The 18593-nt window shown below is 42.2% G+C and overlaps 1 protein-coding gene across 3 annotated transcripts in view; it reads left to right on the top strand.

Annotated features, from left to right (window-relative positions):
- phlpp1 (PH domain and leucine rich repeat protein phosphatase 1) overlaps positions 1–18593 on the top strand; it is a 68324-nt gene that overhangs the window by 41487 nt on the left and 8244 nt on the right. For all 3 annotated transcript variants that reach the window (XM_054768226.1, XM_054768228.1, XM_054768227.1), the window contains exons 2-16: positions 2129–2325; positions 3284–3409; positions 5452–5600; positions 9956–10102; positions 12515–12742; positions 14211–14413; positions 14610–14670; positions 15000–15095; positions 15365–15520; positions 16204–16404; positions 16528–16690; positions 16873–17003; positions 17106–17219; positions 17588–17782; positions 18334–18562. In XM_054768226.1, coding sequence (XP_054624201.1) covers positions 2129–2325; positions 3284–3409; positions 5452–5600; positions 9956–10102; positions 12515–12742; positions 14211–14413; positions 14610–14670; positions 15000–15095; positions 15365–15520; positions 16204–16404; positions 16528–16690; positions 16873–17003; positions 17106–17219; positions 17588–17782; positions 18334–18562 — 2396 coding nt within the window. The remainder of the gene's footprint in view (positions 1–2128; positions 2326–3283; positions 3410–5451; positions 5601–9955; positions 10103–12514; positions 12743–14210; positions 14414–14609; positions 14671–14999; positions 15096–15364; positions 15521–16203; positions 16405–16527; positions 16691–16872; positions 17004–17105; positions 17220–17587; positions 17783–18333; positions 18563–18593) is intronic.

The raw sequence follows: 18593 nt of genomic DNA, 5'->3' as shown, positions 1-18593 counted from the left end.
TATTGATTCTGTTGCAAACACAAAGATTAACTGATGAAAGGTCGCATGAGCGCTGATGGCCGCAAATTTGGATCCACAAGTTTACAAAACCGGCCTGATCTTAGGAGTATTAAGCAACATGTGGATGCCCAAGTTCCAGAGTTCAGCTTTACGGTTGACACCTGAATTATTGAATAGTACAAGAGCGTGCACAAGTCCACACATGATTATTCTAGACTCTTCCTCCCCCGCTGTTTGTGTTCGCACTGAGGTGAAGTATGTGTGAACGAGAGGTCAAGGGATGTGCCACATTTTCGGAGTCCTTTTGCTCAGGACTCAGGAAGCTACTTTTTTTTTTTTAATCACCAGGCAAAAATACAAAGGCTAAAATGGGGAAACCAAATACGAAAGAATCGACAAGGAGTAGGGGGAGTCGGAGGTGGATGACACATGACAGCCCAGGGGGCAGCTTTTTATGGAGGTGGAGGTAGACAGAAGGCAGGTGGAGGTTTTGACACACTGATAAGGCGGCCCTGGCTGACAGAACGCCTGATAAGGAGCCTGTCTGTCAGGTTTGGCAGCCTGCTTGGCGAGGCGAGAGAGAGAGAACATGGGAGGCGAGTGACGGCAGCTCACCAACTGTAAGAGCATAATTCAGCAGAAGTGCACCTGGCATTGAATTGGAGATTATACTCACTGAAGGCAAATCCTGACTATTCAATTCCAATGTGCAAAGTAGGACATGTGAGGCTTACAGTTGCGGTGAATGAATTTATCTCAGATGCTAACCCTACTTTGTGGTGATATTGTAACAGGAACCAGACTGAAACTTATCTATTGTTTTCTAAAAATGACTTCAACTGACTAAAAACAACAACAACAACACATATTTTAACATTACTTTTAAGAAAACAACAATAAGAAAATGCAGGACTGGACAGACAGCCCTTTTTTGAAACGAAAACTAAAAATTCAAAAAGATAGATGAAGTTGTAGCTGCTACTACCAATCTTTTTTTATTGATGTGTAGTTATGTAAAGACACATAAGCCACGTAAAACAGTTTGCCGATGGCAGTTGATTAGTTTTATGTTTACGCTAAAAGAACTACAGCTCCCATGATGCGTAGAGTGTAAGGCCGCTATCACTCACAGCAGCAATGCCACAGTTCAGTCTGACAGACTTCTGGCTGCCTTCTTCCCACAGCTTTCCTCTAAACAAGAAATATTGTCATGTTTTAATCTCTTATTACAAAATATATTTATATTTTTAGATAATTTTTTTTTAAATATATTATTGTTATAATTTTTATATTCTGTTCTATTTATAAGCTTTGCTTCTTCCTACTGTTTTTTGGGACATGTGGAACGGTGAATCTTGCAATGTGATGTATTCCAATGTAACTTGTATGCATGTTCAAAATTAATTATACCAATACTAATTTAACATTTTAATGTCTACATGTATAGAGTTTTTAAAATGTATCTTTTACTTCAATGATTGGCAGTGGGGAATCACAGTGTTACAGTTTTACTTTTTTTTTTTTTTAATTTTATGTCATTTACTGTATACTGATTATAATTCACAATCTTCTTTATGATCCATGAGGAGTCCATTTTAACTCCCACTCAAATGACCAGTGTGGTTCCTTCCTTGCCTAATAAAGTGTAAAAAAAAAAAAAAAAAAAAAAAAAGCAGAATTACAGCCATCTATTCATTTCTTGCTTTGGCATTTGGGTTTGGTTCTTGACAGCATCCCCTGGCATTCGCTGCCACTTTCTGAAGGGATTGCAATTTCTAGTTATTATTCTTTTGTGTGACTTTTTGTTCCGTTGACTCAGGTCAGCCAATATGGCCAAAACCCAGCAGAGTGATGCATCAAATACTGTAGATGTTGTGCTGCAAAAATTGCTACATTTATTTCCCTTTTCATGTTGTTTTGAACAGGATTTAATTAAATTTGAGATCTTTTTATGTTTAATCATCTTTCTTTTATTCCTTGCATAGCTCATGTATGAAATGTGCTACATAATTCTTATTCAGTGCACTCATTCTCCCTAGAGGATGAATATTTACCCAAAAGAGCTGCATCATGCCTGTTCTAACCATATAATACCGCCCCTCCTCCTCTTCTTCCTCTCTTCCTCCAGGGAAGCCCCAAAACATTGAGAGCTTGGAGCGGGTCCAGCTGTCAGGGACGTACAATGTCCGCAAAGGGAAGCTTCAGCTGCCAGTCAACCGCTGGACCAGACGGCAGGTTATCCTTTGCGGCACCTGCCTCATCGTCTCCTCTGTCAAAGAGAGCCAGACAGGGAAGATGCACATCCTGCCACTCATAGGAGGGAAAGTACGTCATGACCGCGCCACACTGATGTTAAAGCCATAATGTTCACTTATCGTTTCGCCAAAGCAACTCCTTTTGAAATATCTGTTTATCTATTTGTCTGTATTGCTTAATAGATCTGCAGGATTAGCTCTCAGAGCTCCTTATGAAACTATATTACTACTCAAATTTCGCAACCTCTCGTCAACCACCTGCATTTGACTGCGGATGATGATGTGTTTGTGTATTAGAACCTGTACAAGAAGCACACATGTTAGTAAAAAATCCTTCAACAAAGTATTCGTTTTAACAACAAGCTTATTATATATTTTGGTATATATTGTATATATCGTCACATGCATTAAGGCCTGAATATCTACAGTAATTTGTACTTTTGTGCATGATTATTGTTAAAGGTCCCATATTATGCTATTTTTCAGCAATATTAATTGAGAGATCTCAGACATGTCATGACAGGGCATTGTAAGTGCTAGCTATTGTGGTAACATTTTAACCGCAACATCATGCTAGGTTAGCCTATTCACTGAAGAAAAAGACGTCCAGGCTTAATTTTAAGATGTTTAACAAAGCCAGTTTTTTTTAATTTTATTACTTAAATTTTTTTTATAAAGCTGTCTTCTGTGATGTGGTAAGCGTATACACGGAGCAAGGGGCGGATCAGAGGTGGTATCATGTCCACAATCAAGGAGGTTTTTCCATCAGGACGTCATGAAAACCCGCAACTTCAAAAGCGACTGTCAAAAGTCAAGTAAAGTCAAGTAAAGTCAAGTACTGTAGTAAGGTAGATGATAGATTTTTCTCAGGTTTAGTGCTCATAAATAGGCCATAGGGACAGTTGTTACAGTTACAACATGATTAAAATGACAATTTTTCGTCTGAGGGGACTTTAATATTGAGAGGGAGGGCAAGGATTTCAGTATTCTTACATCCTTCTAACTGTATGTGTCTTATATATCTGCAGGTGGAGGAAGTGAAGAAGCACAATCACTGCTTGGCCTTCAGCTCTGCCGGGCCTCAGAGTCAGACCTATTATGTCAGCTTCGACAGCTTCACGGAGCACCTCCGCTGGCACAGACACGCTGCTAAGGTGTCACAAGCAAAAAGGGTGCAAGAGAGAGACAGAGCGAGACAATGTGTGCATATATTGCCTGGCTTTATTTACGGGTCAGCTGTATCACAAGCACATGTGACCGCAAATGAAAAAAAAGGAACATCAGCCATGATCACTGCATATGCAAGCACAGCAACGTGAACATGTTTCTCGTTGGTCCACACTTAGGTGTGGAACTCAACGGCCACCCCTCCTTATTCTCTGTTGTCTCGCTCTCTCTCCTTTCTCTCATTTGAACTGAAGTAGGTCATAGCCAGAAAACCTCTTTTCTAAATATTAACGGGGCGTGCATGTCACCAACACCCACAGGGCCACTCAGAATAGAAGCCTGCATAGAGGCGGCACATGCCCTAGCCTAGACCGCACAAACACTGCTCTGCGCTGCCCAAGTGCTTGTCTTTTCACCTTCAGTCAGGACGTGGATGCTGTCTTAAGCATTGCAACTGCCTGGCGAAAGGAGACCCACTGAGGATGAAAAAATATGGAATTGGGTTTACAGGCGAGGGGCCAGTTTGCCTATAAGCACTGCCTTCAGTTAGGCACCAAACCCCCAACTGGCACATCGTCAGGGATATTTTCTCCTTTGGGATGAGTAAAATAAATCAGTTGTATGTGATGTAAATACTGTCAAGTTCTTCTGTGATTTTGCACTTGTTCAGGCTGAGGAGATTGACTGGAAGTACCTCACAAAAGTGAGCAGTCCACTCACATTTCAACAACCATTTATGTCACATTACATCCTCTCAGGGGACGATGCTACCGAATTGTAACTTAAAAGTAGTCAGTGTACAACTCGTATAGTAGTGCCGATTTACTATGCACTGAAAATGAGTCAACAGACAGTCATTGTCTAAATAGCTGCCAACAAAAGTGAGTGCCAAGATAACTGTCTTGTCGACAGTCAAGTACGGTGGTGGTCGCGTCATCTGGGGCTGTATGAGTGGTGCCGGCACTGGGGAGCTGAGGTTCATTGAGAGTAAGGAATTCCAACATCAACTGTGCAACTGGGCTGTATAACAACTTAATAACGAGCCCAGCACCCTTCATAGATGACAAGTGGCTTGCTGAGGGAGACTAAGGTGATGATGATAGAGTGGCCAAGTTCCTCCAGCAGCAGGAAGGTGTGCAAGGTGTCTTAACATCCACTAGGCCCATGATGTCATCATGTCAACGTGCGCAGGTCTGGTGAATTCCATGCCCAAGAGGATTAAGGCAGCGCCAGATAACCATGGTGCTCACACTAAATACTGATATTTTGGACACAATTTGGACATGTTCACTGTGGGGTGTACTCGCTTGTGTTGCCAACTATTTGGACAGTAATGGCTGTGCATTTACTTATTTTCATTGCTGTACACTGACTAATCTAGCAAGTATATCCAAGTTTAATTTCTATAGTATTGTCCACTTGACTGTGTACTCATTATTTTGAGATACTGTATTTTATTTTGGCCACAAGTGGGTTAGCATGTTGGCCACACAGTCAAGAGAGTTCGAATCTCCGCTTGGGCAGCTCTGTGTAGAGTTTGCATGTTCTCCCCGTGCGTGTGTGGGTTTCCTCCAGGTATTCTGGTTTCCTCCCACATTCCAAAAACATGCATGTTAGGTTAATTGGCGACTCTAAATTCTGAATGTGAGGTTTTTTGTCTATATGTGCCCTGCGCTTGGCTTGGCAGTCCAGGGTGTACCCCGCCCTCGCCCAAAGTCAGCTGGGATAGACTCCAGCATACCCCCACGACCCCAATGAGGATAGGCAGCATAGAAAATGTATGGATGTATATTATTTACCAGCCTACAAACAACTGATCCAAGCTAGATAACATTGCGATGTAATGTGCTGGGCTTTCCCTTGCTACTGTGGTAGTTCTAAGAAGATTGGCAACTAAGTGACATTTGACCCCTTAGCCGTAAGCCACACACAAACACAAAGCAGCAAAACACTCTTAGCGTGCTTGCGGTAATCTTGTTTAACTGCTTGTTTCTTACGGACTGTGTGTGTGTGCGCATTACATCCATAGATGGTGTCGCAGAGGATCAACTCGGTCGATCTGTCCTGCTGCAGCTTGGAGCAGCTTCCCCCCAACCTCTTCTACAGCCACGACCTCACCCATCTGAACCTCAAACACAACTTTCTGCCCGCTGACCAGTGGCTGCAGCAGCTGCAAAGGTACGACGCCTTAGCTAACATCCAGCCAGACATAAAGTCATGGTTGTTTACACTCCTAGATACAGTGAGTTGGGCCATTGTATGAGGTGACAACCAACAAGGCATCACTGTACCCGGCAGGCCATTACTGACCAGTCTGAATCACTTAAGTGTCCCCCTGCAGTTTGCACACCAGAAATAAGAGGGGTCACATAGAGACCAAAGAGGCCAGCCAGGGCCATGCTGTACCAGACATGGCCAAATGAGCCCAGAAGGCCAGATTCATCTGCAGGGAAGCTTTTAATGTGCCTGGCCCTTCTAGCTTGCTCTCTCCGTGGGCACCATCTGCTTCATGCATATTGTGGATCTAGATTAAAGCGCCACAGCCAAAGACATACTGTATATACAGTATGTGTGCCTGTTTGTGTGCACAAGCATTTGTTGCATTCACATTTACACAAAGGCATTGTGTGTTTGTGTGTGAGAGCTCTCACTTGTATCCTACATAAAAAGTATCTGCAGGCTACATATAGTTAAAATGCAAAGACAGGAATGTGTGGTTGTGCTTGTATAATCTTTCATACATCCTGCCTGTGAGTCTCCTTGAGATAAAATTGTGAGTTGCAATGACAATGTGCTCCTTCATGACCATTTATTTAAATCTGCAGCATGGTGAGGAATGGATGAATGTGTTTTAAAATCCGAGTGAGATCCCCTGGTGGCGAAACATTGACACATCCCTTTAGCTTTGTCAAAATGGGAGTAGGCTCATCCTCATTTGACTCAGTGTGACACAAAAGGATGTCAGTAATCAGAAAGAGAGATATAGCAGAGGGTAGAAAGTCTCAGCTAAAGGAACCATCATCAGAATGTACTACTTTCTGGCCCTCTGTGAATGTGTTTGGATAACGTTGTGAAGGTCTCTTGTTTGCTTGGAGTATAAATAAAGGCAGTGTGCATGTGACATTTAACATGGAGTCACAGTGCTTTTGTTATTTCTCCCAAGAGATGAGCGATGCGTGGACCTGCCACATGTCATCTTTGCTCTATGGCCAAATACTTACCGGTGGATCAGATATGCATAATCAGTTGTCTGGGAGACTAGCTGTTTCCTCTGGCATGAAACAGCCTTCCCAGCATGCATCTCTCTGTCTCTCTCACACTCTCTGAGACCGAGGTCATCCCTCACTGGCTGAAGTTCCATGCAAATGTGTTTGGCCTGTTTATTTACATATTTGGGGATGCTTTAGCATGTTGTGAGGTAGCTTCTGATACAATATTTGACATGAAGGAGGGTGTCTATTGTTAATAGACTAGGAATTCAGTGAGATGCCTCTATTGTTAAACAGTGACAACATTAGCATTCAAGCGGGCTTGTGTCTCCGGCCACTCAACCACTGTAAGCCCAATATTCATGATATAACGAGACAGCACTTTGAGAGCGTAAATCACCACCAAACTAGCCCAGTGCGATAATGCCCCTTTGAGGAGACTTTAAACTTTCTATCTTCATTGTCGTGCTTCTTCTCAAGTTGAACTTCTGCTCCTCCTTTGGGAATTATGTGGTGTTCAGTCGCGGGGCAGCCCAGCTACGGGCGACTTCCTCTTTTGTTGCTTGGTCTGACTGGAGCCTTTGAGACAGCTTTTTTTCTTTATTTGGCTTCTGAAGAGAGTTCTTCTGAGTCCGAGCCTGGTCCACCAAAGAAAAGAGGATAACTCGCCAAAGTCACAGAGGAGCACAGTACTTATACAGTGGAACGTTGGTTAACGTCAGTAATCCGTTGAGGAGGTCTGACTGTAACCTAAACTGACACTAACCGAATACATTTTTCCTATAAGGAATAATCCAATTAAACCATTCTAGAAAGCCATAAATGTTAACCCAAAACACTTTTTTTAGTTTTACAATTACAGTTTTAGACGCAGAAAACATTTTGAAATGCATGGAAGGGATGAATTGAAGACATGATTCTTGGCATGACATGTTCCCCAAGATACGATGTGGCAGTGAGATCTATGGACACCACCTCCGTGTTTGCTGTGATTTATTTCTTGAATTCAATAGTGTTTCTCACCTACATAACCCTCAATGGAGCCAAAGAAAGTTGCAAGTGCCAGCATTTTGATTAAGAAAGTGAGAATTGCTCTTAAATTCAAGAAATAACTCATGACAAAACAGGAAGGTGGTGTCCGTATTGATCTCGCTGCCACATTGTGTCATAGGGAATAGTCATGTCTTCAGGGAAGGTAAAAGTAACTGTAAATGTTCATTCATCAGTTATGCATTTAGAATTGTTTTCTGCATGTGGAACTGTAATTGTAAAAATATAATAAATAATAAATATAATAATTTGTGTTAACGTTTTTTAGTTTAGCTGACGACATCATAGCAGGACTTCCTGTTCCAATGTTGTAGCAAGCTAATGTGATGTGACGTTTTGTGGTAAAAATAGATTAAGAACACCATTGGACTCACGCAGTGTATTAACAACACAACAAGACGCGTGCCATATTGAACGCTAACTGGAGAATGTACGCAAACAGAGGCAAACTTTTGATGTACATTTTCAACGATAACTGAAAACCACGCTACTTGGGGCGTACACTAACCGTGGTTCCACTGTATTACCAATTTCCACTGCATGGTAGCTACTCGGCTTGGCATGGCTTCACTTTCTACTATTTCTAGTACAGTGGTACATCTGTTAGCATCGTAAATCTGTTCCAGAAGATCAGACTCTAATGAAGTGTACTCTAACCCAATACCAGGCCTGTCATGATAACAAATTTTGCTGGACGATAATTGTCCTACAAATTACTGCTGATAGATGATACCATTGTCAACATTTGTTGTTGATGTGACACATGAGCCCATTTTTTCATGAATTTAATGATAATATATGGCATAATAATGTGAGTACATCGTATCAAAAGCATTACACTTTAATTTCTCCAGAGTATTTAACATTGTAAGAGATTTTTAATAAAAGAAATTAAACAAGCAACATAATACATTAAACAAACAGACAAAAAAAACAATGAAAATAAAACGGACTCAAAAATGGCGCTCCAAGAAAAACCACACACAACTATAAAAACTGGAGTATGAATTCCCCGTAAACAATGTATTTTACAGCCGTGGTTAATAAGAAAAACAGAGACTTGCGGTGTAACTGTGTTAGTTGACAAAGAACAGAGTCAACCACTGATGACCTAATAGATGGGTGACAGAGCTGGGGGACAATGACCTTTGTTTCCACTTTACATGCTAACAGCAGGCTGCTAACAGGGAATTTTGCGAATAAAATACATTACATAGTTGAACTCACACAGTGTAATAATAACACAAGACGCACGCCCTATTATATGCAAACTGGAACATGTACGTGAACTGAGGCAATATTTTTGCGTACATTTTTTACGTAAACCGTAACAGTGCCATTTGTTAACCGAGGTTCTGCTGCACCTGATCAAGCATAGCTAGCTGATACCATATGTGCAACATGCACACATGTTGGTTCCTCATTGGCAAAGCAGATTTGTCATGGACGGATCATTGTAACGTCTGAGGACACAAGGCTTGTATTGACAAAAATAAAAGATTTGCTCACCCTGTTGTTGTGCCTTAGCTTTGGACGTTGCAGTATTGTGCTCCACATGCCCAAAAGCAAATACAGGAGACATTTGTTGTTGTCCATTGCCGTTTGTTAGCATGTCTTATTCCGTTCAATGCAGCGTGTTTTCCGTCTATTGCATTTCAATGCTTTCCCATTTCCCATTGAATTCTGTCAAACTCTAATCCTGCTCACAGACAAAAAGACTTTTAAGATCATAAACTAATCAGCGGCTGAGATAGAATCTTGGGCGCAGTTTCAGGCAGGATCCCCCCAGAAGATGGCATGATAGGACAGACTAGTGGAGCAGGGGAGTGATATGAGCATTACTCAGCAGATTGCACAGGGTGATTTAATGGATGAATGACATGCACAAACACACACGTTGCCTGCAGGAATCACTTGCCCATGTTGATCAATCACTCTTAAAAGCTACCGTTTTTGGGTCACCTTGTGAGTCCGTGTGTGTGCGTGTAAAGCGTGCAAATAGTTGTGGTAAAAATCCAGTGTGACCAGTTTCAACAGCTCTTATCGCATTGCTTATATGCAGGTATGTGAGTGCACAGATGAAACAGTGAAAACAGCAACACTGGGCAAGAGTTAACCCATGTGGAGGTCACCTCTCTAAATGCCAGTGGTGACTAGTGTTTGAATGCACAACACAGACGTCAGGGTTTGATACTGTTTGCAAAACTCAACGCATACCCTGCAAGTGTGAAAAGTCTCCATTAAGAATGTGTAGTTTTCTCTTTTAATGTGTAGGTTCTCTCGTCTGCGGAGCCTCAACCTGTCCAACAACCACCTCGGCCAGTTCCCACTGGCCATCTGTGACATCCCCACGCTAACGGAGGTCAACCTCAGCTGTAATTACTTGCCCTGTGTCCCCATCGCTGTTGGAGCCATGACCAAGTAGGTAACAGTCAGGCAGAAGGTATCAGAATTGTGTGCTAGGTTTCAATTTTGTTTCTATAGTTTGTTTATGGCCACCATATGTGATCCAATCTATCATCTTCCTCACTTGTTTGCTCCACTTTTGAGAGAAGATGCGCTTAAACAGTTGCTTTTGAAGTTCCGAAAGCCCTTCTTCCTCATCGACGTGATACCTGAGCGTAGCTAGATGAGCCTGCCCCATTTTTTCTCTTACAACTTCACGTAGGACAGTTTTGTAAAACGTCAGGCTTCATTAACCAGTTTAACACAATGCCTGGAGCTCTGCCAACTATCAGTCAGTTAGGTGGAAGCTGTTTGATCATTTTGTTTTTCTTTAGCCAATAGGCTAACGTAGCCTGATGTTGCTATTAAAATGTGAGCGGAATGTTAGCACTGTGGCTCACATAACTATGCTAGTCTTGCTAACAATTACATTGCATGTTACATTGGACAAGTGCAGTTACAGGGTACAGTAATCGCGGTTAATTGGTTTCAGACCCGACCATAAGTGAATTTACGCAAAGTGGGATTCCGTATTTGTTGGAGCCTATCCCAGCTGACTTCGGGCGAGAGGCGGGCTACATCCTGGACTGGTCGCCAGCCAATCGCAGGGCACATATAGACAAACCATCATTCACACTCGCACCTATTTTGAGTCGCCAATTAACCTAACATGCATGTTTTTGGAATGTGGGAGTAAACCGGAGTACCCGGAGACAACAACTCCACACAGAGATGCCCAAGTGGAGATTCTAACCCAGGTCTGTCCGATCTCCTGACTGTGTGGCCAACATGCTAACCACTCGGCTCTGTAATAGACACAATAAGAGTAAATGAGCCATTGACATAAATAAGACTCATTATCGTGTGTGTTACTATAAATTTGTTCCCTAGAGGAGTTGAGTGACAAGTGGACAGGAAGTAGCCCATGTTTTTATTTGGGATATTTATAGGAATGATTATTCCTGTTGTGAGATCATTCAAACCTGTAATAAAGGCCTATTTTTTCTGGCGATCAAGTCTGGCGTTTGTGTCTCAGCGAACATTACAGTAACATTGCTGACACCTAGTGACCAGTGTAGAATACTACATATCAATCACAGTCTTTGAATGCGTCTTCTGAATACATTATATTTGTATTTTATGGCTAGATTTTGGGCAACATGCTTCCAAGACACAATATGTGACCTCTGAGGCTTGAAACTGTTGAAAAATAATAGAATACAGAACCTTTTTAAGTACTCAGCATGTATCCCAATACTTTTGTTCCTCTATTGTACGAAACACTTTTTTTTTTCTGCTACAGGTTACTCACTGGAGGCCATTGCTTTCTTCAAAGCAGTCAAACCTTTTGTCCGACCTGAATGCCAAAGTTTACATAGGCTAATGTGGCGGTGACCTACGAACACGCACCTGGCATTGCAACCGCCACAGTGTACTTTACTAGTTTCAACAAGCACTAACCCCTTTGTGACAATTGCCATTCAAATACGGTCTCTGTCATGCCCTGTCCCTCGTCATGGTTGCTGTTCTGCACAATGCATTCTTATTCTTTGGCTCATTTAATGTGTACAATCAAATGTTTACACTTCTTTTGTGTTTTTTTGCACACTTCTCTCTTTGCTTTTGCCGCCGTGTCTTAACAACGCGGTTATGTCATTGTATTGGTAGGAACAACATTATTTTAGGTTCTACAAGGTGACAATGTGACCGAATTCTACAAACTGATTACAGACTGCATGTCTTACTTTTCGTGACCTTTTGATGAGGAACTTCCATTGAAAGGAAGTTGTCAAAGGATTGTCAGCAGATTAGGGAAGAATCATATTTAAATTAGCATGACATTAGATTGTCCGTTATAACTGTAGGATTAAAGCCCATCTGAACCTGGAAGTGTGGACTGAAGGTACTAAATTATTCTAAAAGATGCAAAAACAAAAGTCCTAATCTCATAAAACTGTTGAAAAAAAATGTTGCAATTCAAATATGTGATTCTGCAGTTGATAGGGGATGTCTTCTACTGTGCAACAACACGATGAGGGAAGGCCACACAAATCTGGAGCACACTATTGTTTTTAGACAGCTCTGAGAAGCACTTCATTTCAAAAGAGTGATTTAGTAGTGTTAGTTGGACAGCTTTGATTTAACATGCGCCTCAAACTCATTTCGCCGCTGAATGTAAAGGCATGTGGGCTGCAAACAGAGTGAAATGAGAAATTAATCTGATGGAATGATCTGGTATGCTCGCACATTCCAGAAGTGGCCAGTAGGGGCACTTGGGCTCCTGCTGCCACCTGCTGGCCATTATGTGTAACATGCACAAAGACATTTGTGGGAGGATAATTGGGATTTTTCTTTCATTTAATTTTCTATTTGTCGTCCTTCACCCAGTTTGCAGACATTCCTGCTAGACGGCAACAGCCTGAGCGAGCTTCCCGACGAGCTGGGTTCCCTGCAGAGGCTGTCTTACTTGGGACTCTCCTTCAACCAGTTCATCCTCATACCACAGGTGCTGGAGCGGCTGGTTTCCATGGAGAAGCTGTGCATGGCCGGCAATAACCTGGAAACGCTCACCTTGCAGAACTTCCGGCTGCTCCGCGTCAAACACGTGGATCTCAGGTAGCCAAGTGGTGGTGGTGTTGGTAGTCGGGTGAGGGTTTGGGGGGGCGGGGGGCGGACGTAATGAACACATGTCGGTTGAACTTTGACGACACGTTTGTCCCTTTAATTATGGAAACTAAAGCACGGAGAGGAGTCAGCCAGACTGCACAGAATCAGGAAATCATTTGCTTTTTGCGACGCCATCAGGTGTCTCCCTATATTCAAGCTGGAGTGACTTGCACTATTTGCTGGTTAATACCTCACTCCTTGTAACTTTGCTCAGTCAGTAAAGAAAAATATTTACATGCTCACATGTCACTTGACAGTGATCTTCTGCAGGTCACTGAGGTTGCTAAATTCTAATGATATACAGTACTCCTCAAGTTAGTTTACATTTTATTTGATGAAAGCAGTTTGTAGAATGACTATAAATGATCCTTATACGCAAGTACAGTACATTATTTTCATAGTAATTGCTATGAAGACCAGTCAGGGATGTTTTTTGGAAGAACGTTTTAAAGGGGGATGATCTGCAATGGAAAAGGCTCTTTCCCTCGAGGTTTAACTTCATTGTCTCATTTCTATGACTTCATTTGACTTCATTATCATAGTATTTTTCATTTTGGTCTTAATGCTTCTTTGTACATTTCATGGGCTGGTGACTTAATATTTGTTGTTTGCTCCTCTAGGGCTGCAACCAACGATTATTCAAATAACCAATTAATCGGCTGATATTTTTGAATAATCGATGAATCGGATTAAAAAAGGCCTCTTTATTCAGAAATAGAGGATTTCAACTGACATAGCAAAGAAGTGCACAAACACCAGGTTGCCACTTGAATATTCTTTTAAAATAATGTTAAATAATAAAAAATCTAAATGTTTGTCCAGTAGTTTCAGTAAAACATACATTTACACAAAAATACAATAATGCTCATTTTCTTACTTGATTAATCTGAAGCTTGTTTTAATTAATGGAATAATCTGTTAGGCCATAGATGGACCAAATTAATATGAATGAAACACCAACTGTAGTTGGGTCCGCAACATATCAGAAAAGAGGCAAAAATGATCATCAGTGTTTTCCAAAGTCAAAGCTCGTATGTGTGAATGTCTTGTTTTGGCTAAAACACCAATTTTTTTTAGTAGGTCTTCTCAAGGGGCAATACTGTTGGAATGAAACTTGGATATATGATAGAGTAGTCTGTATACTATGTGTACTGCAGTACAAATTCACTGAAAACACACAGCCTTTATTGTCTAAATAGCTGGCAACATAATCGTATTTTGCGTACAGTCAAGATGGGTGTTAGGAGCACATAGATACTGTAGATACTTTATTGATCCCACAAGCTTCTACGCCGTTAGGGAAATAGCGTCATAGTCAAGGGGCTGCACGAGAGCTGCTAGGACTGATTCAGAGAAATTCCAGCATGTGCTGTGACATTCTGAAGCAGAGCATGGTCCCCTTACTTTTGTCCACCAGGCTGAATAAGATCTCCAACATGATTCCGGATGAACCCGACCTACTGAGGCACGTGACCCAGCTGGACGTGAGGGACAATCGGCTGACGCATTTGGATGCCTCGGTGTTCCCCAGACTGGAGGTGCTTCACTGCGAGCGGAACCAAATCACAAGCCTCAAGGTCAAGGGCTGCCTGCTGAAAGGCATCTATGCCTCCAACAATGGTGGGTCTCTTGTCTTTTTTTTCCCCTTGCCATTAAGTAAAGCTGTGCCCTCGATTGGTTGCTGATGTGAATGTGTAACATGACATGTAGCGGTGCCATTCTGTCTCCCGAAGCCTACCCCCCCTGTGTTTTTGTAGACAACCACGTATATGTACGTCCTTGCTGTAGGTTAATGAGTTTGGATTTCTCCCTACAGAGCTGCAAAGCCTGGATGTCAGCCCCATGCCCTCCAATCTTAGTTACATGGACATCTCACGGTGAGAAAAATGGCAGATGCATGCATATAAAGATGAATCACTCCGCATGAAATATGAACTTAAAGAGGTTGTCATTGCTTGAACATTTTATATGACCTTTAATGTGAAATGTGGAAGCAGGTTACAAAGCAAAAGACAGTAATCTTTGCAGAAAATTTATGTTTCAATGCACTTTACCAGTTATTTAAAATATATTTCGGCCTTGAAATGCTTCCTCTTGGCACTGCTGGGAATTACATACACACAGAAGAAATATTAGCCTGTGCACTTCACAAACTGCACACCATTTATCATCATCATCACCCCATTTTGTCCCACCCCCCCCAAAGGAACCACATGGAGTCTTTGCCAGACTGGCTGTGTGAAGCAAAGAAACTGGAAGTTCTGGATGCCAGCCACAACCTCATCAGCGAGCTCCCGGCGCGGTGAGTGTCCCTCAGTGATGTGTCTGCATCCTCTAAATGGAGTGCAATGCACTGTCTTATTTGGCCTGCCCTGTCCCAGCCTGTCATCAGTCTCCTGCAGAGTCTCATAAATCACACAAGAGACTCCCCCTCCATAGGCCCCTCCAGAAGGTCACATTGTATGCAGCACATATCTCTCTTTCTCTGTCTGTCCTGTCTTTCTGTATACATATATTAATGTATGTCTGCTGGTTCTGACCCAGCCAACTGCATGCTTCCACGCTCTGCAGGTTATTATGCAGCAGCAGTCTGAGGAAGCTGAGTGTGGGACACAACCAGTTGCAGAAGCTGCCTGAAAGGGTGGAGCGCCCTCTGCTGGAGGTTCTCGACGTGCATCATAATCAACTGGTGGAGCTTCCCTGCAACCTGTTCCTCAAATCTGTCAGGTAGCTGCAATATGAAGTAGAGGAAATATATGTTTTTGTAATATTCTTTAAAATCATACTTGACAAATGTACAATATTAGGAGTATTTCAGCTGAGGAAGTTAGGAAAGAAGTGGTAAATTGTCTTTATTGTATTTTTTCTCAATACTTTGCAAATAAACAACATATGATTTATAAATAGCATTCCTGTTGTTGGTCATGTTTATGTTGTGTTTTGCAGCAAATACTTGATAGCACCTGTTGATTCAATGATACTTTTTAAAGTTTGTAGTAACTACTAACTAACTGCTTTGCGCAAACTGCTGTATTAATGTTTTTAAAGATTTTTTTTCACTTTCACTCGTTAAATGTGGCATATTTACTGTAAAACTCTGCAAATATATTATTTTTTGAATGTTATGATACTTTTTAAAGTTAGTTAAATTTTTTAAAGCAATTTTTGTCAAGTAAATTTTGCAAATGTAAATTATTTTAGAATGACATAGACAGCACTGCAACCTAACCATGCATTATTTTCAAAATAATACTGCTTAATTTCTTATCATTGGAATGTTATAGTAGGATGCATAGTTATGTAGTTAGACTTCTTCCTATTGTGTATTTTTTTAGATTAAGTCGTTTCTGTGGAGGTGTGACATTTTTATCAGTTTTTGAGCTGAGACTAAATTTGTTTTTTCCCGTCAGCTTACGATGTGTAAATGCTTCAGCCAACAAGCTGGAGCATCTGCCCCCCTCCACCCTGTCGGAGGAGAGCCACAGCATCCTGCAGGAGCTCTACCTGACCAATAACCGGCTGACAGACAAGTGCGTCCCCATGCTGACGGGCCATTCGCACCTTCGGGTTTTGCACATGGCTTACAACCACCTCCAGACCTTCCCTGCCAGGTAAACACGCTCACCACGAGAAACAACGTTGTCTTCTGGCCATGATGAAAGGATCTACGCCATTGCTTCACTGAAATCATCAGTGTATTGTCTCGTTCACCGAAGATGTTCTCACCTCTCTAGCAAAATGGCCAAGCTGGAAGAACTGGAGGAAGTGGACCTGAGCGGGAACACGCTGAAAACCGTGCCCACCACCATCATGAACTGCAGACGTATGCACACACTAATCGCCCACTCCAACGCCATTGAGGTCTTCCCTGAGGTCATGCAGTTATTGGAAATGAAAGTAAGGTCATCAGGGTAGCATGTGTGGCAAAAACATTAGGTCCTCCTGCACAGAAGAGCACAAGAATATAATAATCCTGACAGGATCTGATTAGATTGTGCAGGTGTACCTAATGAAGTGGCAGACCTAATGAAGTGTCTGTTCTCTGCAAGTATTTACGTATGTATTTTCTGTGGCCTCAGTGTGTGGATCTGAGCTGCAACGAGTTGAGCGAGATCACGCTGCCTGAGAATCTGCCTCCCAAGCTCCAAGAACTGGACCTTACTGGAAACCCGCGTCTCAACCTGGACCACAAGACCCTGGAGCAACTCAAGTGTGTTTATATTTTATCTGCAGCTAGCTCACTGTATTTATTTTATAATCTTGCCTCTACGTGGAAAGTAACAATTTAATCTACTTGTTGTTTCTTTTGCAGTAATATCCGCTGCTTTCGTATTGATCCGCCCCTGACCTTTTCATCGAACGAAGCACCTGGTGGGCCCGCTGTGTGGAGTCATGGTTACACGGAGGCCTCGGGCGTCAAGAACAAGTGGGTTCAATCAGTCAATTTTGAGGGTGACAAAAAAAAACAACATCAGTCAATTTTGAGGGTGACAAAAAAAACCAACATGTCCAGTGAAGCCTCACTCATTTTACCGAGGGTGCTTATTGAAAACAAGCTAAAACATCTTTGCACGGACTCAAGAGTGAAGTCAGTAGTTGCCATGATGAAGAAGAGAGGAAAGCAATTGCAGACATTGCTTTCCCGATGTAAGCTATTGTTTCTCAATAGCCTGCTTTGAGTGCTGCTGTTACCATAGTTATCACTGTGCCCTGTAATCTATAAAATGACTTGTGATTAAAGCCTTTATTGTTCATCCTTCAATAACGTCAACCTCCTTTTTTGTCTCATTTCAGACTGTGTGTCGCCGCGCTTTCAGTGAACAGGTTCTGCGGGAGCCGCGAGGCTCTGTACGGCGTGTTTGACGGCGACAGGAACGTGGAAGTGCCCTGCCTTCTGCAATGCACCATGAACGACATCCTGGCGGAGGAGCTCCACAAGACCAAAAGCGAGGAGGACTACATGACCAACACGTTCCTTGTCATGCAAAGGTAGATTTGTGTTTTTCAGCTTTTATGGTTTTCATTTTTACAGCAGACCCCCCTAGGCCCTGAAAAATTGATTTTCACCCCAGACTCCGTTTATTCATTCACTGCAGTAACTAAAAATCATTGTATTTGACATTTGACATAACTCAAGTTAACTTACCTGGCTTTCTGTATTTTTCTCCAGCTGCTACTCAAAAGAGGAAGAATAAAAGAAAGACAAATCTAATTTGTATTCAATTTTAGCAAATCTAAGTTTAATAAATTTGTCTTTGTATGAACATTTCTTATGTGATACGTCTCATCAGAGACCAGTCCAGGATGTACCTCGCCTCTCTCCTCAAGTGAAATGGGATGGGCTCGAGCCCAACCGTGGCCCAAATTAAAAAATGGATAGATGGATGGTTGTATAAGTCTCTATGATATTAGTATTTTTATTAAAAAATAAATCTTCACAAAGTACCAGTAGATGAAGCCTCTGTACCACCAGTGGGACATGTATCATAGATTCGAAATTTCACATTATCAACAAAAGTTCTTCAACTTTGCCACTGCAGGAAGCTGGGAACCGCAGGCCAGAAGCTCGGCGGCTCGGCTGCTCTGTGTCACATCCGACATGACCCTACTGACCCCAGCGGCTGCTTCGTCCTGACAGCTGCCAACGTGGGCAAGTGTCAGGCCATCCTCTGTCGGAACGGCAAGCCCTTGTCCCTGTCGCTGCTTCACAACGTCAGCCTGGACGAGGAATACCGAAGGATCAGGCAGCACAGAGCTATCATCACAGAGGTGGAGATTATCATAAAGAACCTGTGACCGT

Source organism: Dunckerocampus dactyliophorus, chromosome 2 (assembly GCF_027744805.1).
Source record: "Dunckerocampus dactyliophorus isolate RoL2022-P2 chromosome 2, RoL_Ddac_1.1, whole genome shotgun sequence".
Lineage (NCBI taxonomy): Eukaryota > Metazoa > Chordata > Actinopteri > Syngnathiformes > Syngnathidae > Dunckerocampus > Dunckerocampus dactyliophorus.
Note: the sequence above shows the minus strand (reverse complement) of the source record. Positions and strands in the feature narration are given on the sequence as shown.